The sequence below is a fragment of the Erpetoichthys calabaricus genome, chromosome 14, assembly GCF_900747795.2.
Source record: "Erpetoichthys calabaricus chromosome 14, fErpCal1.3, whole genome shotgun sequence".
Taxonomy (NCBI): domain Eukaryota; kingdom Metazoa; phylum Chordata; class Cladistia; order Polypteriformes; family Polypteridae; genus Erpetoichthys; species Erpetoichthys calabaricus.
Genome location: NC_041407.2, coordinates 46,582,054 through 46,606,098, shown reverse-complemented (window position 1 = coordinate 46,606,098; position 24,045 = coordinate 46,582,054). Strand labels below are relative to the sequence as shown.

The 24,045-nt window shown below is 40.4% G+C and overlaps 1 protein-coding gene across 1 annotated transcript in view; it reads right to left on the bottom strand.

Moving 5' to 3' along the window:
• LOC114665209 (orexin/Hypocretin receptor type 1-like) overlaps positions 1–18,305 on the bottom strand; it is a 31,718-nt gene extending 13,413 nt beyond the window's left edge. Inside the window, exons 1-4 of the mRNA XM_028819640.2 lie at positions 18,047–18,305; positions 8,106–8,284; positions 7,315–7,558; positions 6,429–6,544 (exon numbers count right to left, since the gene is read on the bottom strand). Coding sequence (XP_028675473.1) covers positions 6,429–6,544; positions 7,315–7,558; positions 8,106–8,284; positions 18,047–18,290 — 783 coding nt within the window. The 5' untranslated portion in view covers positions 18,291–18,305. The remainder of the gene's footprint in view (positions 1–6,428; positions 6,545–7,314; positions 7,559–8,105; positions 8,285–18,046) is intronic.
• Between the last annotated feature and the right edge of the window lie 5,740 nt (positions 18,306–24,045).

The following is a 24,045-nucleotide window of genomic DNA, read 5'->3' as shown; positions in this document are numbered from 1 at the left end:
ACACCTTATATTCCAAATCGTAACCTCAGATCCTCAACTGAGTGTCTCCTTAGAATTCCAAGAGCAAAACTTAAAAGAAGTGGTGAGACGGCCTTCTGCTGTTATTCACCTAAAATCTGGAATAGCCTGCCAATAGGAATTCGCCAGGCTAATACAGTGGAGCAGTTTAAAAAACTGCTGAAAACACATTACTTTAACATGGCCTTCTCATAACTTCACTGTAATTTAATCCTGATACTCTGTATATCCAATTCATTATACTATATATTCATGGTGGCTCTAAAATCTGTACTAACCCCTACTCTCTCTTCTGTTTACTTCTCCGGTGTCCTTTTGGTGGTGGCGCACTACCATCAACTCAAAGCACCGTGATGTTCCAACAGTGATGGATTAAAAGCCAGAAGTCTGTATGACCATCATCATGAAGTCCTTCCATGAATACAAAGAGGACTATTTCATTTATGTTAGGTAGAATGCCCAGAGGGGACTGGGCGGTCCCGTGGCCTGGAACCCCTACAGATTTTATTTTTTTCTCCAGCCGTCTAGAGTTTTTTTTTTTTTTTTTCTGTCCCCCCTGGCCATCGGACCTTACTCTTTTCTATGTTAATTAATGTTGTCTTATTTTAATTTCTTATTTTGTCTTTTATTTTTCTTTTGTTCATTATGTAAAGCACTTTGAGCTACTTTTTGTATGAAAATGTGCTATATAAATAAATGTTGTTGTTTAAGAGTACATGTAGTGGGAAAGTGCATTAGATACCTTGTCTAGTATATAGGGGACAATGTTTACTTAGGCACAATTGGCTATTTAGCTATTTGCTTTGTATTTTTGCTGCCCTGTTTTCCATCGTTATATTGCTCATCTTTTTAAGAAGTCAGCAAAGTCAAGATCCATGACTAATTTACTGACGATGCTGTGATCTTTGCGGAGTCAACGGAGGCTCTGATCGGGGCGCCCGAGAGACTGAGCGAGGAGTCTGAGTGTCTGGGCTTGCGAGTGTCCTGGATAAAAACCAAGATCCAGGCCTTTAATGACCTCTTGGGCACAGCCATCAGCAGTGTGTCTGTCTGCAGAGATTGTGTCGACCTTGTCGAGAGGTTTACTTACCTTGGCAGTGACATTCATGTCTCTGGTGACTCTTCCTAATGAAGTCAGTAGACGGATTGGGAGAGCATGGGGGGTCATGAGATCGTTGGAAAGGGGTGTGTGGAGCTCCTGATATCTATGCAAAAGGATGAAGGTCCAAGTCTTTAGAGTCCTGGTGCTTCATGTCTTGCTATATGGTTGTGAGACATGGACGCTATCCAGTGACATGAGACAAAGACTGGATTCCTTTGGTACTGTGTCTCTCTGGAAAATCCTTGGGTACCTTTGGTTTGACTTTGTGTCGAATGAGTGGTTGCTCATGGAGTCCCGAATGAGGCACATTACCTGCATTGTGAGGAAGCGTCAGTTACGGCATTCCGGCCTTGTGGTGTGTTTCCCTGTGGGTGATCCAGCTCGTAAGATCCTCATTGTTGGGGACCCGAGTGGCTGGACCAGGCCAAGGGGTCACCCACGTAACACCTGGCTGCGGCAGATAGAGGGTAATTTCCGGAGGGTGGAACTGGACCGCGTGTCTGCCTGGAGGGGGTTGCCAACTGGGATCCCGAGTTGTTTCATTGCGTAGTGGGTGTGGCAACGCACTGTACCAGTGCATGCTCCCCAACTTGACTTGACTTGACTTTAAGAAGTCACCCTTTTTCAAACTGCTGGCTTCACTGAAGTTTATTTTGGATTCATGAATGTCTCTGAGTACCACCTACTAATCATTTATGTCTATTTATTATTGAAAGTGCTTTAACCCATTTTTGGATCATGGGGTCTGGGCACATTCACGTATAAACACCTCCACACTCACATTGTTACAATTTATATTCAACAAGACATGCTGACATTGCCCTCAGGTGCTTGAGAAAAAAACTGGGGTAAATAGAGAAAAACTCACACAATTCAAAGTGATAACACAGAAACTCCACACGGACATTGCTAAGGTCATAATTTGAAGCCAGGGCTCTGGAGTTGTGAAGTAGCTGCATAATCTATTGTATTTATTATGATAAAAATGTTCAACATGAATTTGTTAAAGAGCAATATTTATCAGGCAGGCAAATAAAGGCAGAGGCTCTAACCCTTAGTTTCATGGCTATTTCTATTTTCTCCAAATTTAAGGATCAACTCAAAGAACTAAACTCACGTGTAAGCATAACACAAAAAAGGGCCCTCAGATATTACTAAACATTTTCAATAAAGCTGAAGACTAATTTTGAGAGAGAGAGAGAGATGGAGAAGAGACATCAGAACTATATACGTCCTATGATTGGCCTTCTATCAGTGGGAATGACATACAAGAGTGACGTAGTTGTGTTACTTTCTCTCAATTGTGTATCCAATGAGGAGACATGTGATGTGTCAGAATGGCCAATCTCCAAATATGTTTCTGCTATACATATTTTACGTACATACATACATGCAAAGAACACAAACATGTGCTCTCAAATCCAAATAATCCGATTCAGGGTAATGAGAATTTTTTAAGAATAGTTAAGGAGACATAGGAACCTCCATCCATCCATCCATCCATTGTCTCCCGCTTATCCAAGATCGGGTCGCGGGGGCAGCAGCTTGAGCAGAGATGCCCAGACTTCCCTCTCCCCAGCCACTTCTTCTAGCTCTTCCGGGAGAATCCCAAGGCGTTCCCAGGCCAGTCGAGAGACATAGTCCCTCCAGCGTGTCCTGGGTCTTCCCCGGGGCCTCCTCCCGGTTAGACGTGCCCGGAACACCTCACCAGGGAAGCGTCCAGGAGGCATCCTGATCAGATGCCCAAGCCACCTCATCTGACTCCTCTCGATGCGGAGGAGCAGTGGCTCTACTCTGAGCCCCTCCCGGATGACTGAGCTTCTCACCCTATCTTTAAGGGAGAGCCCAGACACCCTGCGGAGGAAACTCATTTCAGCCGCTTGTATTCGCGATCTCGTTCTTTCGGTCACTACCCATAGCTCATGACCATAGGTGAGGGTAGGAACATAGATCGACTGGTAAATTGAGAGCTTCGCCTTGCGGCTCAGCTCCTTTTTCACCACGACAGACCGATGCAGCGCCCGCATTACTGCGGATGCCGCACCGATCCGCCTGTCGATCTCACACTCCATTCTTCCCTCACTCGTGAACAAGACCTCGAGATACTTGAACTCCTCCAATTGGGGCAGGATCTCGCTACCAACCCCAAGAGGGCACTCCACCCTTTTCCGGCTGAGGACCATGGTCTCGGATTTGGAGGTGCTGATTCTCATCCCAGCCGCTTCACACTCGGCTGCGAACCGATCCAGAGAGAGCTGAAGATCACGGCCTGATGAAGCAAACAGGACAACATCATCTGCAAAAAGCAGTGACCCAATCCTGAGCCCACCAAACCGGACCCCCTCAACGCCCTGGCTGCGCCTAGAAATTCTGTCCATAAAAGTTATGAACAGAATCGGTGACAAAGGGCAGCCCTGGCGGAGTCCAACTCTCACTGGAAACGGGTTCAACTTACTGCCGGCAATGCGGACCAAGCTCTGGCACCGATCGTACAGGGACCGAACAGCCCTTATCAGGGGGGCCGGTACCCCAAACTCTCGGAGTACACCCCACAGGATTCTCCGAGGGACACGGTCGAATGCCTTTTCCAAGTCCACAAAACACATGTAGACTGGTTGGGCAAACTCCCATGCACCCTCCAGGACCCTGCTAAGGGTATAGAGCTGGTCTACTGTTCCGTGACCAGGACGAAAACCACACTGTTCCTCCTGAATCCGAGGCTCGACTATCAGACGGACCCTCCTCTCCAGGACCCCTGAATAGACTTTTCCAGGGAGGCTGAGGAGTGTGATCCCTCTGTAGTTGGAACACACCCTCCGATCCCCTTTCTTAAAGAGGGGGACCACCACCCCGGTCTGCCAATCCAGAGGCACTGTCCCTGATGTCCATGCGCTGTTGCAGAGGCGTGTCAACCAAGACAGTCCTACAACATCCAGAGCCTTGAGGAACTCCGGGCGTATCTCATCCACCCCCGGGGCCCTGCCACCAAGGAGTTTTTTGACCACCTCGGTGACCTCAGTCCCAGAGATGGGGGAGCCCACCTCTGAGTCCCCAGGCTCTGCTTCCTCATTGGAAGGCATGTTAATGGGATTGAGGAGGTCTTCGAAGTACTCCCCCCACCGACCCACAACGTCCCGAGTCGAGGTCAGCAGCGCACCATCCCCACCATATACAGTGTTGACACTGCACTGCTTCCCCTTCCCGAGACGCCGGATGGTGGACCAGAATCTCCTCGAAGCCGTCCAAAAGTCCTTCTCCATGGCCTCCCCAAACTCCTCCCACGCCCGAGTTTTTGCCTCAGCAACCACCAAAGCCGCATTCCGCTTGGCCTGCCGGTACCTATCAGCTGCCTCCGGGGTCCCACAGGACAAAAGGGTCCTGTAGGACTCCTTCTTCAGCTTGACGGCATCCTTCACCGCCGGTGTCCACCAATGGGTTCGGGGATTGCCGCCACGACAGGCACCGACCACCTTACGGCCACAGCTCCAGTCAGCTGTCTCAAGAATAGAGGCATGGAACATGGCCCATTCGGACTCAATGTCCCCCACCTCCCTCGGGATGTGGTCGAAGTTCTGCCGGAGGTGGGAGTTGAAGCTACTTCTGACAGGGGGCTCTGCCAGACATTCCCAGCAGACCCTCACAACACGTTTGGGCCTACCACGCCTGACCGGCATCCTCCCCCACCATCGAAGCCAACTCACCACCAGGTGGTGATCAGTTGACAGCTCCGCCCCTCTCTTCACCCGAGTGTCCAAGACATGTGGCCGCAAGTCTGACGACACGACCACAAAGTCGATCATCGAACTGAGGCCTAGGGTGTCCTGGTGCCAAGTGCACATATGAACACCCCTATGCTTGAACATGGTGTTCGTTATGGACAATCCGTGACGAGCACAGAAGTCCAATAACAAAACACTGCTCGGGTTCAGATCGGGGGGGCCATTCCTCCCAATCACACCCTTCCAGGTCTCACTGTCATTGCCCACGTGAGCATTGAAGTCTCCCAGCAGAACGAGGGAGTCCCCAGAAGGTATGCCCTCTAGCACCCCCTCCAGGGACTCCAAAAAGGGTGGGTACTCCGAACTGCTGTTGACATAGGAACCTTGCCCTCATATATTGTAATAATTTAGAAAGCCTAAAGTAAAAAATAATTTATTTCCTTTAGTATGATTTTGATCATCCAGATCAGGATATTATAATAGTTTATAACATGTTGACAACAAATATGTGTTTAGAAGTGTACTGATTGCAAAGCCCATCTTGTGTCTTGAATTTATTTTGATTTGGTTTATAAAGTACCTTCTTGCTGTGACCAAATTGTGCAATGTGTGTGTTTTTTTTAGCTTTTGTGGGATCGTGGTATTGAAGCAGGAGCACATAGGATTACCTATTGTAGGATGTTGAATTTCCCCTTGGGATTAATAAAGTATCTATCTATCTATCTATCTATCTATCTATCTATCTATCTATCTATCTATCTATCTATCTATCTATCTATCTATCTATCTATCTATCTATCTATCTATCTATCTATCTATCTATCTATCTATCTATCTATCTATCTACCTTCATTAATTATATTTCATATTTGAATTTTGCGCTTCATGATTGTGTTCACTGTGCTCACTAGGAAATACAAACCATATCAACATATTGCCCAATGCAAACTTTGACTTAATGGGGGGCCTGACTCCATAATTATTCTCTGCTGAAAATGCATTGGTTCTGTTTCAGTTTAGACTGATTCCCCTATTTTTATTTTCTATCACTGTTGCTTCTACCTCACTGATGTTAACTCTACTGGAGTGTTATTGACTGTTAGTCTTGCCCTCTGTTGTAGAACCAAGTCATTTTTCTTTGGTGTTCCCTTCCTGGCCTCACTGTCTTTATTAGACAAGAGTCAGAGTCACTGTCAGGTGCTGGGACGTCTGCCTCCTCTCTCAACGATGCCTTCCAGATATGCCCAGGCTGACACTTTTTTTTCTTATGTAGCTGCCTCACACTATTCTTTTCCAGAACACCCATCACACATACTGCCCCTTAGCTTTGCCAGCACAAACTTTCTTTGCTAAATACAAATTAAAGTTTATTTGTGCAATGAATGAACAGTTAACCTTATTAGAACTTTAGTTTGAATCCCATAGAAATTATTGAGCAGGCACAATTCTGTGAACTTTAACATTTGGGTAATTTCCAGCAAATGACACTGTATCCATCCATTATTACCAAACTTACCAGATCTTTCATTATTTAGGTAATTATGTCAGGTAAAAATTCATAATTGAAGTATTACATAATATTTGCCTACCTGTCTGCACCACAGTTTGCGAAAGATTTGGAAGTAGGCCATGAACATCAGGCACAGAGGGGCCAGGTAGGTCACCATGAAGAAGCATATATGATACACCTTTGGATAGACATCATCTAGAAAAAAATCACATTTACAAAGAATTTTGTATTTAATTTAGGTCTATACCTTCAGTGTATCAGTTTAAAGCAATTCTTGTATAATATTTCATATTTTATTCAAAACTTAACACACTCCTAACAATTAATTATCTGCACAAGCATCATGAAACCTCAGAAGCAAATATGCTGATAGCAGGGTTAAAGACCTCAAACAGATTTAGAGTGTCATTCAAACTCAAATCAATCATTGCATCATTATTACTATTTTTTCATACAGCAGTCATTTCTGCAGTTCAGATTAGATTGATAACTGCTGTCTCTTAGTCCCGTTCTCCATCATCTTTATTATATCCTATATCCTAGCAGGGTTATAAAATGTAAGAGCATTACAAGTTATGACACTGTTTTATGTTTTTGTCTTTACTGTATAACATGTGCCATTTTGTCATTTACTGTTGTTACATACAGTTCTGTGATCATGTAAGATTTGGTGTTGTATTTGTATTATTTTGTATGTCTGTTTTTACAATATATATGACTATAGTTTTGGTAATGGGCTTAATATCATGACAGCATATATTCAGTACTGGTTGCCATCTGGGACATACTGCCTAAATTATAACTATTCTATTATTTCTATTGTAGGCCATATTGGCCCCAAAGCTGGGGACCTCTGATATAAGAATTACTTGTGCTGAATGTCTTTGAGAGCGCACACTCGCTGAAAATCATTTTTGTTTCCTTCACTTTCTTTTATAAAAAGAAATATGATTTCCCAGACACACCTGCCCAGTGCTCATCACAGACGGAAAAGAGCTGAGTTTGGTTTGCCAGTTCTGGGATCATGCTGCTGCTTCCCATCACAATAGCCTGCGGCACCATCATCAGCAACGAAGCAATCCAGATCACAATGATGCTGTTCTGTGCCCGCTTGGCAGTGCTCTTAAACTTCAGTGGGTGGCAGATGGCATACCAGCGATCCAGAGCAATGAAGCTGAGGGTCAATACTGATACGGACACGGACACTGTCTATGTAACAATAACAAATCAGTTAGGTTTCCAGAAATATGAAGAAAAAAGAGGTAACATTTTCAACAGAACACCCAGAGCTTGTCACCAGATATCTTTAATTATTCATCTCTTGTGCCTTTTAAATTTTATGATCAGTTTATTGTATTTACTCTGTTTAATTCCAAATATCCAGAGTCATATTTCTGTTTAATCCCTTTATCTTCAAAATATCAGCATTAGAAACTCATTGCATTTGCCCACAAGGGGGCACTCCTGTTTTGTAAATCTAACACTGTTTGCTGTCTGGACAATAGCAGGCCTTTATGTCTGCCAGCTCTTAAAATACTCACTGCAAAGAGGAAGGAGTAATAGAATTTCATATTTCATAGCCCTAATGCAGACTGTAGATTAAAAGGTACAGACCAGGGGATTATGATCTTCACTTTGATTCACCTCACTCCAGACCGTTTGTGTGCATGTTTACAAATGTGTGGGAGATGCTGCTAGTGGGTTCATACTTGTCCAGTGGTTTAAATAATTGTACCAGACTATGGAGCAAATTCACCTGTAGATAAGGGATGACCTTGCAGAGGGTAGGTCCAAAAAACCAGCTCTCAGTAATGTCCACCACCAGACTGGCTGGTAGACAGATAGCAGTGACCAGCACATCTGCCAGAGAGAGGTTCACAATGAAGTAGTTGGTCACTGTTCTCATATGATGGTTCCTCCATACAGCAAGGCAGACTTAACAGAAAAGAGAAAAAAGAAACATATTTTTTTCAGTCTGAAGGAAAAAGAAACAATAATTCTGATTTAAAATACAAAATTGTCTTTTAATAGTATGCTGCAAACCTATCCTATTTCAAGATAATTGTCTTCAGCATTTAGTAGGCAATTCCACTTAAGTTAATTTTAAATATTAAATTGTGAAAGACATTTACTCAGAAGAACTATTTGAGCTTCATGGTTAAATTACACACCCATTTAAACTAAATGACACACATTCAAGTACAGTCTGGTTGGATGTTGGGAACTTACCAAAACATGAAAGCCAGTCAGTGACTCAGACCAAGAAATATTTTATAAAAGGAAAACTGGGAGGTAGTGTCCAGAATTGCAGGTAATAGAAGGAATAACAGGGCAGACACAAACGCAAGGCTCTATAAGGTCTTCAAAATCGTAAAAAAAGAAAACACTAGCAAAAGCCTTGTGGAGAGTGCCCTTCAAGTGACAGCTCCATTCACAGAGAAGTAGGAAAAGAATGATGAGGTACTTTTATTAAAATGTGTTACAAGCTCATCAGTCTGGAACGTTGTAGCATATAGATTTCCTCATTTTACATGGGGAGAACTTTTTGCCTGGGGGAGCCAGGGCTTAGAAGTAGAAGCATCAGTGGCATAGCTACATAGACTTTCAGGAAGTGGGTGTCAAGACATCCAGAGCACATTCCTAACCCAAGAAGTGGCCTGGGGAATTGTCTTGAACGTAGCCTTCCCACTTTATCTGCACTGGCCCTTGGAAAGTGGAGCTGAGAGGTGAATCAGGACATGGCCTAGACTGATGGGAGGTAGAAAAGCCAGAGTTCAACAAGGACTTACAAAAAGCGAGATAAGCAGTGTTTGAGATGTTACAAACAGTCAGGGTTTGTTGCTTTCCTCATATACTGTGCCCTCTATAATGTTTCAGGCAAATACACATTTTCCATGATTTACCACTCTGTGGTAAAAAACTACAAATCAAACAATTCACATGTGATTAAAGTGAACATTGCAGATTTTAATTTAAGTGTATTTGCATAGATTTCGTTAACACCCAGCAGAAACCACAATACTTTTATTATATTGTCCCTCCATTTCAGGTATGTTAAAATAGTCATAATTAGTACTTTGTTGCAATAACTACTCAAAGTCTGCGATTGTTGTGGCAGAAATACACTGCTCAAAGAAGGCACTTGTGGACTTCAGGATGTGCAGGGCAGAATCAAGCTTTATTGCATGATGTACACACAGTCTGAGTTTAGATGAATTGAGCAATTAGCAACTTGGCTACCATTGATCTATTACAATCCCTATCAAAATTTTACCTCACTTACTATCTGACTCCAACTTCTCATTGTCTTGGTCCTGCCTCCAATTAGTTCCATCAATATGTCCCAGCCTAATGAGCGCAGCACTCTATCTTATCCATCAACCACCAGGCAGGCCCTCTCCCCACCTTGAACCCATCCAGTTCCTGCTACCATTATCTCTAGTCTTCAGTTCATGAGCACCATCTGGAGAGAAGGGGGTGGTGGCTCTGCCTGACCTTCACTCATAAAATATTGGTGGTTTCCAGCTTGCTAAGAAATATAAAAATATACAGACACAGGCCTTTTTGTTATTTAACCCTTACTATACTAATGTGCACTATGAAATAATGTTTATTTTCATATATGTTCATGATTCTCTTTGAATATATGCAAATCATCAACTTTAAGCATATACAGTCATATGAAAAAGTTTGGGAACCCCTCTCAGCTTGCATAATAATTTACTCTACTTTCAACAAAAAAGATAACAGTGGTATGTCTTTCATTTCCTAGGAACATCTGAGTACTGGGGTGTTTTCCGAACAAAGATTTTTAGTGAAGACTGCTCAATACTGATTCTTTACAACACCAAATTGGTTGGATTAGCTTGTTAAGCCTTGAACTTCATAGACAGGTGTGTCCAATCATGAAAAATGGTATTTAAGGTGGTCAATTGCAAGTTGTGTTTCCCTTTGACTCTCCTCTGAAGAGTGACAGCATGGGATCCTCAAAGCAACTCTCAAAAGATCTGAAAACAAAGATTATTCAGTATCATGGTTTAGGGGAAGGCTACAAAAAGCTATCTCAGAGGTTTAAACTGTCAGTTTTAACTGTAAGGAATGGGATCAGGAAATGGAAGGCCACAGGCACAGTTGGTGTTAAACCCAGGTCTGGCAGCCCAAGAAAAATACAGGAGCAGCATATGCACAGGATTGTGATAATGATTACAGACAACCCACAGATCACCTCCAAAGACCTACAAAGAACATCTTGCTGCAGATGGTTTATTTGTACATCGTTCTACAATTCAACACAATTTGTACAAAGAACATCTGTATGGCAGGGTGATGAGAAAGAAGACCTTTCTGCACTCACGCCACAAACAGTCGCTTGTTGTATGCAAATGCTCATTTAGACAAGCCAGATTCATTTTGGAACAAAGTGCTTTGGACTGATGAGACAAAAATTGAGTTATTTAGTCATAACAAAAAGCGCTTTGCATGGCGGAAGAAGAACACCGCATTCCAAGAAAAACACCTGCTACCTACTGTCAAATTTGGTGGAGGTTCCATTATGCTGTGGGGCTGTGTGACTAGTTCAGGGACTGGGGCCCTTGTTAAAGCCGAGGGTCAGATGAATTCAACCCAGTATCAACAAATTCTTCAGGATAATGTTCAAGTATCAGTCACAAAGTTGAAGTTACACAGGGGTTGTATGTTCCAACAAGACAATGACCCAAAACACAGTTCGAAATCTACAAAGGCATTCATGCAGAGGGAGAAGTACAATGTTCTGGAATGGCCGTCACAGTCCCCTGACTTGAATATCATTGAAAATCTATGGGATGATTTGAAGCAGGCTGTCCATGCTCGGCAGCCATCAAATTTAACTGAACTGGAGAGATTTTGTATGGAAGAATGGTCAAAAATACCTCCATCCAGAATCCAGACACTCATCAAAGGCTATATGAGGCGTCTAGAGGCTGTTATATTCGCAAAAGGACGCTCAACTAAGTATTGATGTAATATCTCTGTTGGGGTACCTGTCTAATTTTGTTATGATGCATATTGCACATTTTCTGTTAATCCAATAAACTTAATGTCACTGCTGAAATACTACTGTTTCCATAAGGCATGTCATATATTAAAAGGAAGTTGCTATTTTGAAAGCTCAGCCAATGATAAACAAAAATCCAAAGAATTAAGAGGAGTTCCCAAACTTTTTCATATGACTGTACTTTTCTATACGATTCATAGACATCATTATGTGCTGTGTATTTTCTCTGTCTTGTTGTAGGCTGAAATGCCATCCAATGAGTTTGGAGGCATTTACTGGAACCAGAGGAAATAAGATGTTTCTATACACCTCAGGATTCCTTGTGCAACTGCCATTAGCAATTGCATCATTAATGAAGAGAAGTGTGCCATTACCTGTGGCAGCCATACATGACCAAACCATAACACCCCCACCACCATGTTTAACAAATGAGGTGGTATGCTATGGATCTTGATCAGTTCCTTTCTGTCTCTACACTTTGCTCATGCCCTCACTCTGATACAGGTTAACTTTCTCTCATCTTTCCACAACACCTTTTTCCAGAATTCTGCAGGCTCTTTTAAGTGCCTTTTCGCAAACTGTAATCTGACCATTCTATTTTTGTGGCTAGCGAGTGGTTTGCATCTTGCAGTGTGGCCTCTGTATTTCTATTCATAAAATCTTCTGTGTATAATATTCTCTGACACGCACACTTCTGTCTCCTGAAGCCAAGAAGAAAGAAGATAAAGGGCTATGTATCTTGTGCTTAATATTATGATTATTGTACTGTGTTGCTGTGGAGAGCGAAAGGCAAGGACATGTCTGTTTCCCCATAAAATAAGCATGTGGTGTGCTGAAACTTGTGTCCTGGTGTTTGTTTGTGTAGTTTTTGCACCTTACTCTAGTCTGATCTCGTCTATCTCACTTTTTAAATGATAATAAAAACTTCTTTATTTTCTGTGACTTGTGATTTAGGTATACTAGGTTCAGGGAATGTCTCATGAAACAGTGACAGGAGAATCTAGATTGCCATGAAGTTTATTTCTGTTTTATTTCAGGTACAGAAAATAGTTACATTTACGTTTTTCTGTCCCAGTTCTGATGAATAGGTGAATGGTGCTATTATCTGACAAAATACTGGACTTATTTTTTACTAGAAGAAAATATAAATCTGAAAATACTTTGGGGAACATGAAAATGACTTAATCCTAGTCTTTGTGGGGATAAATATACTTTTGAAGCAGGGGAAATTTATATTGAGGTTTTAATAAAGTGTTGTTGTTCAAGTATAAAATGAGAACAAATGAGGGTTGGAGCTGACTGAAAATTGAAAGTGAATTATCCTGGTGCCACTCAGCAAGTAACCCACGAACTGGAGTGGTTTTCTCACAATGTGTTCTTGCTTATTTAGGATATGATTGCTTCACTACAATGATCGCACAAAGCTAAAAAATGACCCTCAATGACAAGCTTAGATCACATGAAAATGATGGTTCCTCTAATACTATGATTTTGGTTTCCAATAATATCAATGTAATACCAGCACACACTTAAAGCAACACTGCATTTTAAAGTTACTAGTTTTATACAAGCCTAATGGTAAGTAGTATTTTAAAACGTGTTCTCAGGTTTTTCAGGTAAGGAAGATGGACAAGGCTTCTAGGTAATGTTGTTATACAGTACTCACTAATTATGGTATCAGTGACAGGTGATGTGTTATATGTTGATTAAATTATTGATGAATTTCACTGTACTCTGTCCATGTCTGTGTAAGCCCTGTAAAATGTTACTTTTTTTTCTGCATCAGTCTTATTTTCTTATTCTGTATCAGTCATTTATTCTAACTGACTTAACAGGCCAAATAACAATCTATCTAAACATACTTATCAAATTTATTTTGCTGTTAAAGAAAATACACATTTTCAGATAAAAACTAAAAAAATCACATTTAACTAAACAAGTGCTCACTGTATATGTTTTGAAGATCACATTTATCAATATCATGGATTGTTGTATACCATTTTTGCTGTGTCAATTATTATTATAATTATTATTAATATTTATCATTATTTTATATTATGCCACCATTTTGTGTCTTTTAATGAGTCACTTTCTACGTTATTTCTGTGGTTGGACCATTTTGTTGGTGGTAGCATGAGTAGCAAACCTCATTTCTACTAAATAATGCCGTGAACCTACCATTGTAAAAAATGATGGTCACCATAAACTAACAAATTAACATCAAAGGAATATCCTAGTACAGCATAAGCTAAAAGGGCTTTAATACATAAGAATTGATGTGTAAAATTATGTTTTGACTTACTTTGTTTGCACGCTTGGTATTTTGGATTTACTTTTGATTTTGGAATTTTGGCTCTCAACCCTGTCTTGCCTTTTCACTATCATAGACTACTGCCCCTCTTTGAAAAACTATAATTTCCCAATTATGAGACTAACACAAACACAATTAAGTCTGTTAGGACATTTGTCCTTTGCCATTAAAATCATAAGTTGTAATACAAAGCTTTTTGGTTTGATTCTTTGTTTTTAATCTATTTTCATAATGAGACTACTTGTTCACCTGTAGATGTTTTGAAATAATCCTTTGATGACACTTGTCATTCCAGTATATTTTAAAAAAGTGATTTTACTGGAATTTCAAAGTATTACTAATTTTGAACATGTTTTCTTGCCAGGAAAACAACATTCTGGGTTCTACTGGTTTAGATTTTATCATTTAATCGATGTCCTGGACAGCAATATTGATGTCTAGAGTAGGCCAAACTATTTAAACATACATTCTTAAAAACAATGGTTCTTTAATGACATTTTATGATTTTTACTGGGTTGTGTGGTTCCTTATAGAACTATTGCTTGACAAAGCACAATTTCATTCTGGGAAGGGAAGGGATTTTTGCATATGAAGTTAATTCTTTGTGCTTTGAAAAGGTTCCTAATATGTAGAAAAAGTTAAGAAAATCAGGAGAGGAGAAAGCGACAAACGGAGGATGAGACACTGGGCGAGGAGGAGGATCCCACAGTTGTTGACCTAGTGCTTGATGGAAACATGTCTCCAGATAAAGAAACAAATTGAGATCCTTGCAAAGAAGCAGCAGTTTGGTATTCAACATTTGCTGGTTCAGATGAGACTTTTGCTTTTTTACAAGGTAAGATGTCCAGCAGACTCACGTTATTATGTGTTAAGCTTACATGCATATTTATCTGTCCCTGAATAAAGTTTAATGACTAATTATTGAAATTTTGTTTTTTTAAAGAAGCCCAATGCAATCACATATTTGTTTCATGTAAATTCATAGTAGATACAAGTTTTTAATATGCCTGGATCTCACCTTTGTAACTGTGGCAGTAGCTTGAAAAATATAGTTTGAAGCCATCCTGACATTTGGCGCAATGTTTGAATAATGTGACTTACATCATTTACCATAAATCTAGGCATGTCTTGAAGAGACTGTGTGAAAAACGCCATAGCTGGTTTGTTGTGATATCAGTGCCAGAAGTACAGCAGCTGGCTGACATGGAATCTGGTGAAGTGTGTATATACATTGCATCCGGAAAGTATTCACAGCGCATCACTTTTTCCACATTTTGTTATGTTACAGCCTTATTCCAAAATGGATTAAATTCATTTTTTCCTCAGAATTCTACACACAACACCCCATAATGACAACGTGAAAAAGTTTACTTGAGGTTTTTGCAAATTTATTAAAAATAAAAAAAACTGAGAAATCACATGTACAAAAGTATTCACAGCCTTTGCTCAATACTTTGTCGATGCACCTTTTGGCAGCAATTACAGCCTCAAGTCTTTTTGAATATGATACCACAAGCTTGGCACACCTATCGTTGGCCAGTTTCACCCATTCCTCTTTGCAGCACCTCCCAAGCTCCATCAGGTTGAATGGGAAGCGTCGGTGCACATCCATTTTAAGATCTCTCCAGAGGTGTTCAATCGGATTCAAGTCTGGGCTCTGGCTGGGCCACTCAAGAACATTCACAGAGTGGTCCTGAAGCCACTCCTTTGATATCTTGGCTGTGTGCTTAGGGTCGTTGTCCTGCTGAAAGATGAACCATCACCCCAGTCTGAGGTCAAGAGTGCTCTGGAGCAGGTTTTCATCCAGGATGTCTCTGTACAATGCTGCAGTCATCTTTCCCTTTATCCTGACTAGTCTCTCAGTTCCTGCCACTGAAAAACATCCCCACAGCATGATGCTGCCACCACCATGGTGCTAGGTTTCCTCCAAACGTGATGCCTGGCATTCACACCAAAGAGTTCAATCTTTGTCTCATCAGACCAGAGAATTTTCTTTCAGGTGCCTTTTGGCAAACTCCAGGCGGGCTGCCCTGTGCCATTTACTAAGGAGTGGCTTCCGTCTGGCCACTCTACCATACAGGCCTGATTGGTGGATTGCTGCAGAGATAGTTGTCCTTCTGGAAGGTTCTCCTCTCTCCACAGAGGACCTCTGGAGCTCTGACTAAGGCCTTTCTCCCCCGATCGCTCAGTTTAGATGGCCGGCCAGCTCTAGGAAGAGTCCTGGTGGTTTTGAACTTCTTATACTTACGGATGATGGAGGCCACTGTGCTCATTGGGACCTTCAAAGCAGCAGAAATTTTTCTGTAACCTTCCCCAGATTTGTGCCTCGAGACAATCCTGTCTTGGAGGTCTACAGACAATTCCTTTGACTTCATGCTTGGTTTGTGCTCTGACATGAACTGTCAACTATGGGACCTTATATAGACAGGTGTGTGCCTTTCCAAATCATGTCCAATCAATTGAATTTACCACAAGTGGATTCCAATTAAGCTGCAGAAACATCTCAAGGATGATCAGGGGAAACAGGATGCACCTGAGCTCAATTTCGAGCTTCAGGGCAAAGGCTGTGAATACTTATGTACATGTGCTTTCTCAATTTTTTTATTTTTAATAAATTTGCAAAAACCTCAAGTAAACTTTTTTCACGTTGTCATTATGGGGTGTTGTGTGTAGAATTCTGAGGGAAAAAAAAAGAATTTAATCCATTTTGGAATAAGGCTGTAACATAACAAAATGTAGAAAAAGTGATGCACTGTGAATACTTTCCGGATGCACTGTAGCTTATTGGGATTGCCTCCAAATTCATTCTTTTCTTGCCAGTCACTCCGTTGGCATGTGACAGGAGTTTCTGAAATAAAAATAAAAATATATAGACTGAGGAGTATGGTGTCACAGGGCCTGTCTAGAAAAGTATATCCTTTTGATTCTTGAAGCAGATGGGGTGATCAAAAGGTTTGCAGAAAAAATAAACTTCTGCGACGACTTTTGATAATTTAAAAGTAAAAAGGATTTTTTTTCTGTTTTTTTGTCATGGCCATCATGTTAGTTGTGTGTTTATTGAGGTTTATAGATTTGCATTATGACATTGCACCTGCAATGGCAACTGTATGCGGTATGAACCTAATAGATTCATTAAGATGGATGTCAGATTTTGTTTTTGTGTTTTTAATGGTCCAGTTGTGCTGCTCATTTTAAAACTATAGAAACTATGGAAATTTATATTACAGTGAAAGTGTGCACTCCCTTTACCACATTTGGTTGTCTGAGTTGTTATTGTGCACATCAGATTTGTCATGAGACACAAATTAATCCACTTATAATATGGAGCCGTTATGACTAGGGAATGCTAGAAACTTAAAAAATCTGGTAACATTTATGATCCCAGTCCAACATTGGCATCAAGTACAAGAGAAGAAAGCATTTTCAAATAAGATGGAGACCACTTCAGAGCACACTCTATTACACCAATGCATTTGAAAATTGTTCATTAATCTAAATTTCATCTTTTATGGATGTGGAAGGTAAATTGGTATATTTAAGAGAGACAAAACAAAAAAAATGGTTAATGGGAGAACATGCAGGCTAAACACAGACCAAGCACAAGGCAGGTATTGAGCCCAGGATTCGAGAGCTGTGAGGCAGCATTACTAACCACTGCACAGCCCAGTCTCATTTATGCTCAGTTCTGTTTTATACAATTTAAATTTAACTCCATTCAGTTCTAAATGCTGCAAACTTCTCTCAGAGGACAGCCTCAGAATTCATAGAGAGATAAAAACAAGTAAAAGGGAAACAGAAACTCTCATCCCCTCACAATAAAAGAAAGAATTACAGCAAAAATGATCTTAGCGTTTTGTAGTAGGTAACACATCTGACTGTAAACCCCAAAACTGTTGTTTCGCTTACTTAAGTTAGTTGTGCTCTGTAAAAAATGCAAGGAAACATTTCTACTATCTCCTGATCTTATAAGTCCCTTTGGCTAAAGTTGTCAATCATTATGCAGGAATAGTAATCTTTTCAAAGCAGGCAATAGTATATTTAAATGATACAATTTCCCACAAAAATAGAAAGGATTATTTGTTATCACTTGTTTAAAAAGGCAATGTAATTCAGTGGCTAAAGGTCTAGGCTGTGATATAAATTAGATGCCATCTCAAGCAGTTTCTACAGTTAAATAAAGCCACAGTATCCATCTAGGATGATAGAACACTGCAGTTTTGTTGTTTGTAAAAACTTCCCTAGGTTGACCAGATGGTCAGTTTTGCAATGTGTTTCTTATATTTAGAGTAATGTATGAATATGTAGAATACTGACTTTTCAGATATTTGTTTAGCTCACCTAAGACACTCACCTAAGACATTACCAGCCAGGGCCACCACAAATACAACGATATATCCAACAATGAGGACCCATTCATAGAGTTTAGGAAAGAGATAGTCCCTCCAAAGATAGTGCAAAATCTCCTCATCATAATTTGCATATGGATCTTTGTCCAGTGACACATTGAGCTGAAAGTCTGTCCCTGTGGTGCTTGGACTGAGTGTGCTGCAATTATCCAGCAAGTCCCACTTGGCAGATATCACCGTGGTCATCATTCAGAGTGACGCTGGACAGCTGCTGGGAGGAACAGAGGTAAAACATACAAGTGGAGCCATTTGAGAAAGAAAATCATTGGCTGGGTGGAAATAGTAATTTGCAATTTTGGACATAGAAACATGAACTGAATTTGGTTTTAAAAGCATTATATTGCCATCACCATATACTCTATAGCATGTTAAAAATATTTCTGAGACTGAATCTCAAAGGGTGAATTTTATGGTAACCTTGGAAACTGCTAATATATTTGTCATCATTACCTTTTCGCTTCAATTAAACAGAATAAAAATATTATTTAGCTTTCCAAATGACCTTTATCTTCAATCAATTAAATACTTCTATACAATAAAAAAATAATTTAGACTTTACCTTGATATAGGGATGAAAGGTGCAGTGAATTGAAGAATATACTATGTTGTTATGTTCTTTTTACTTTTCATAAAAATTCCACAGGGTTATACAGAAGGTAACTATGTTTAAACTCAGCTGCAACCGGGCGTACATGAGCATAGGTACAAATCCCAGATGTTCACAGGGGTAACTAGAGGTAGTCAAAAGGCTCTTCTGACTTGCTGTTAGACTGTGGAACAAAACAGTGAATAGAGCAGAAAATCAGATAAACACAAATTCAGCATGCAAATAACAGTTCTGTTTAGAATAATACAATACAATTTATTTTTGTATAGCCCAAAAAGAAGTGCCGCAATGGGCTTTAACAGGCCCTGTCTCTTGACAGCCCCCCAGCCTTGACTCTCTAAGAAGACAAGGAGAAACTCCCAAAAAAACCCTTATAGGGAAAAAATGGAAGAAACCTTGGGAAAGACAGTTCAAAGAGAGACCCCTTTCCAGGTAGGTTGGGCTTGGGTGTCAAAAAGAAGGGGGTCAATACAGATAATACAGAGCAAAGATATAATATCTTTTCAAAATAAAAGACATCTGTAGCACTGTTCATCAATCTATCGACTATCAAACCTGTTCACAAAAGCAGGGCCCAGTGCCTGTCACAACAGCATAAGGCACAAGATATGAATTAGCTATAGATGGCACAGCAGAGCATACTCAAGCACACACCCATGATCACTAGCAGGAGATTAGATTAAAGGCACAAGCTGACCTAACACAGGTTTTGCTGAAGCTGGAGGGATATCAGCTTCACCATTCCTAGAGCCATAAAGAATTAAACTAAGAATCCATTCATGGGTGTTTCCTGGCTTGGGTCCTTAATCACAAGGCTCACACACACATACAATCACACTCAGTCATGTTGGGCTAAATTGGATTTACCCATCAAACCAACCTGTTCACCCTTCAGAAATGGGAGGAGAACAAACTAATAGACGGTAAAAGGACATTCCACAGAGAAAGTGTCTAGGACAGGGGTAGGCAACGTCGGTCCTGGTGAGCCGCAGTATGTGCAGGTTTTTGTTCCAACCCAGTTCCTTAACGAGAACTCAATTATTGCTGATGAAGCACATATTGCTTAAGTGACATTTTGATGCTTCATTTTAGTGGTCTCGCTTGTTAAGGTTCTCCAACCTTAATTGCTTATTTCAATCTTAAACTGCTGCATTCAGTGTTTTAATTGCTCCTTATTAGCAATAAGATGTAAAAGACAAAGCAGCCAGCAGTTCTCCAGCTAGCTTTTTTCCAGTTACATCTGTATGTGTTCATCATGCACTGTTTGATTTAATAAAACACTTAATAGAAAAATGTGACAGACTGAAAATGATCTGTTTTAGGCTTCATATCATTTGGATGATATCCTTGGAAAGGAAAAAAATCTACGATATAAGAGCCTTACATTGCACAGACTAACAAGCCATAAAATTAAATAAGGTCTGAGATTGGCAATGATTGGTTTCTAATTAAGCAGTTGGGTTGGAATGAAAACCTGTAGCCACTGCGGCTCACCAGGACCGACGTTGCCTACCCCTGGTCTAGGATGGTACGGAAATGCAGGAATCTAGTCTTGTCAAGCAGTAGCATAAGCTCAGTTGTGAAATGATACACATGAAGGTTACAGATCTATAAATTCATACTATCTACTAATTTAAATAGCTGAGATGTACATCATTTATTTTAATTACATATAATGTATATTTTTCAGCATATTCAGAACAGAGTCCCAGAGTGTGCCAGAGGGGAGGTCACTTTGAAATTGTTGTTTTAATACTGACAATAATCTTAGACTTATTATAATAAATAACTTCAATGAGGAACATTTAATGCACAGAATTGCTTGCTCATAAATTTAATTAGTAGTCAAAGGAAGCATGGAAAAATCTCTGAGTAATTTTATTTGGTGTTTGGATACATAATGGAGTGATGAAAATAAGTCACTTATTAATAGTAAAGTGGAGAGTCCATAATTTATGATCACATTTTACTAAATTACATAAGTATAAAAACAATAAATTGCAACTAACTTTACCGCAATAGATTAAATATACCTTCCTCCCTTGCCCTGTAAATGTAAATAAAATATATATATATATGCAATGCCAGGATAGACATGAAAGAAGAGAGTAGCCTCATTGTTAGGGATGAATACAGGGCTTTAATTATACTAACAGACCACACACCAAACCCAAATAAACTTGATCTCAAGAAAGATTTTGTATGGTTGAATGCCTTCTTTATGCCTTGTGAGAAAAAGACAGAAGGAAAAGGTAAAGATGAATCAGTAATTGGTTGTATTAATTTTCAGATGACTACTTGCAACTAGTTTTCCCAACAACTTGGCAGTAGGTTTCATCATGGAAGCCTGACGATATCATGAACAGTCAGAGGGCTCCTTACTTTGTTTTAAAACACGTGATCTTAGCCAGATTAATCCATCCATCCATTATCCAACCCGCTGAATCCGAACACAGGGTCACGGGGGTCTGCTGGAGCCAATCCCAGCCAACACAGGGCACAAGGCAGGAACCAATCCCGGGCAGGGTGCCAACCCACCGCAGGACACACACAAACACACCCACACACCAAGCATACACTAGGGCCAATTTAGAATCACCAATCCACCTAACCAGCATGTCTGGACTGTGGGAGGAAACCGGAGCGCCCGGAGGAAACCCAAGCAGACACGGGGAGAACATGCAAACTCCACGCAGGGAGGACCCAGGAAGCGAACCCAGGTCCCCAGGTCTCCCAACTGCGAGGCAGCAGCGCTACCCACTGCGCCACCGTGCCGCCCAGCCAGATTAATTGAGATATTAATTTTGGTAAATGTTAAGATTTTCAGTTTTGGTTACTTGTGTACAAATTTATTTTAATTATAAAGTATTTGTTTATTTTTATTATTATTTTGGTGATCCCATTAATGCCTTTTAAACGTGCAATTTTGTGACTGTCTTTGCATGGCTACAGCATATTGTTTATAGGTGTTTTACTGAATCAGCAGCAATTTAGGTGTTATCTTTATCACCAGTCTGTCTTTTAAGTCACACATTACAACTTTATAACAGCTTGACAAGGTGAAAGAAAGAGAGAGAGAGGTAGTGTGGCAGATAGTGGTCTCCAAAATTTGACTTAGTACTTTACATAATACAGTAGAATGTTTTATCTGTTTGTTTCATCACAAAAGTAGTTTTGCCTTTTATCAATGCTTCCAAATCTATTTTCACATTTTATGTTCCAATAGTATGTTGCAGAAAAGATGAATATGTGCTGAATCAGAGGATGTAAAACACTCTAGGACAATGTACAAAATCACTAAATTCTACTCAGAAACATTAAGATATGTTATATGTTATAAGTTAGAAGCTAGTCATCTGAGGTGACTGAGACCAAGCAGATGTAAAGAACAGAGCAAGTGAATCAGTGGCAGCTTTCCCAAAAAATATGCATTTTTGTGAATATACAGTGAATTTGGCTATAGTCAGTGTCACTACTGGTAGCATGAGGCAATACCTGGAACCTTCAGAGGTTGCACAGGTAGTCCAACTTCTCCAGGATGGCACATCAATACGTGCCAGAAGGTTTGCTGTGTCCCCCAGCACAGTCTCAAGGGCATGAAAGAGATTCCAGGAGACAGGCAGTTATTCTAGGAGAGCTGGACAAGGCTGTAGAAGGTCTTTAACCCATCAGGAGGACTGGTATCTTCCATTGGGCAAGGAGGAACATGATGAGCACTGCCAGAGCCCTACAAAATGACCTCCAGCAGGCCACTGGTGTGAATGTCTCTGACCAAACAATCAGAAACAGACTTCATGAGGGTGGCCTGAGGGCCAGATCTCCTCTAGTGGGCCCTGTGCTCACTGCCTGGCACCATGGAGCTTGATTCACAATTGCCATAGAAAACCAGAATTGGCAGGTCAATCACTGGATACCCTGTGCTTTTCACAGATGAGAGCAGGTTCACCCTGACCACATGTGACTGATGTGAAAGGGTCTGGAGAAGCCGTAGAGAACGTTATGCTGCCTGTAACATCGTTCAGCATGACCTGTTTGGTGGTGGGTCAGTGATGGTCTAGGGAGGCATATCCATGGAGGGATGCACAGACCTCTACAGGCTAGACAACAACACCTTGCCTTTAGGTATCGGGATGAAATCCTTGGACCCATTGTCAGACATATGCTGGTGCAAAGGGTTCTGGGTTCCTCCTGGTGGACGACAATGCCCGGCCTGATGTGGTGAGAGTATGTAGGCAGTTCTTGGAGGATTAAGGAACTGATATCATTGACTGTCCCCCACGCTCGCCTGACCTAAATCCAATTGAACACCTTTGGGACATTATGTTTCAGCCCATCCGATGCCGCCAGGTTGCATCTCAGACTGTCCAGGAGCTCAGTGATGCCCTGGTCCAGATCTGGGAGGAGATCCCCAGGACACCATCCGTCATCTCATTAGGAGCATGACCCGACATTTGCAGGCATGCATTCAAGCACGTGGGGGCCATACAAGCTACCGAGTATGATTTTGAGTTGCTGCAATTAAATTCTGGCAAAATGGACTAGCCTGCTGCATCATTTTTTCACTTTGATTTTTGGGGTTTCTTTGAATTCAGCCCGCTGTAGGTTGATAATTTTCATTTCCATCAGATGATGTTGCATCCTTTCGTTTCTAACACATTACACAGTCCATATCAGTAGAAATATCCAGCATGATTTTATTTTTCCCATTGAGATCTGATGTGTTTTCAAAGTGTTCCTTTAATTTTTTTGAGCAGTTATATATGTATATATATATCTCATTACAAATATCCTGGACAGTGTTTTTCTAGTTTAAATATACTTTTACTTTTTATTTAGTTTTTCTATTTTTAATTTTTTCTAATTTTATTTTTTATTTAGTTTTTCATTCTTTTTTTGTGTTGTACTTAGTTTCAGTTTTTTGCAATTTTCTAATTTTAATTTTTTATTCTATGTTTTGAATGTATTTACATTTTCAGAAATGTAGTGAAACGTCAAGCAAAATGACACCTTTTATTGACTAACTAAAGAGATTACAATATGCAGGCTTTCGAGGCAACTCAGGTCCCTTCTTCAGGCAAGATGTAATCTGAGTTTGCATATTGTAATCTTTTTAGTTAACCAATAAAACATGTCATTTTGCTTGACTTTTCACTACATTCATAATGGCTAACATGGTACAACACCCTAGTACTACATTTTCAAAAATGAACTTTTAGATTTTGCCATACCAAAAATGTACACATGAACACAATTTTGCAAGTGTAAAACAGTTTTCTTTAAATTTGTCAAATTGTATATCATTCATGTTGTGCCTACAATTTTACCATCTGTGACAGA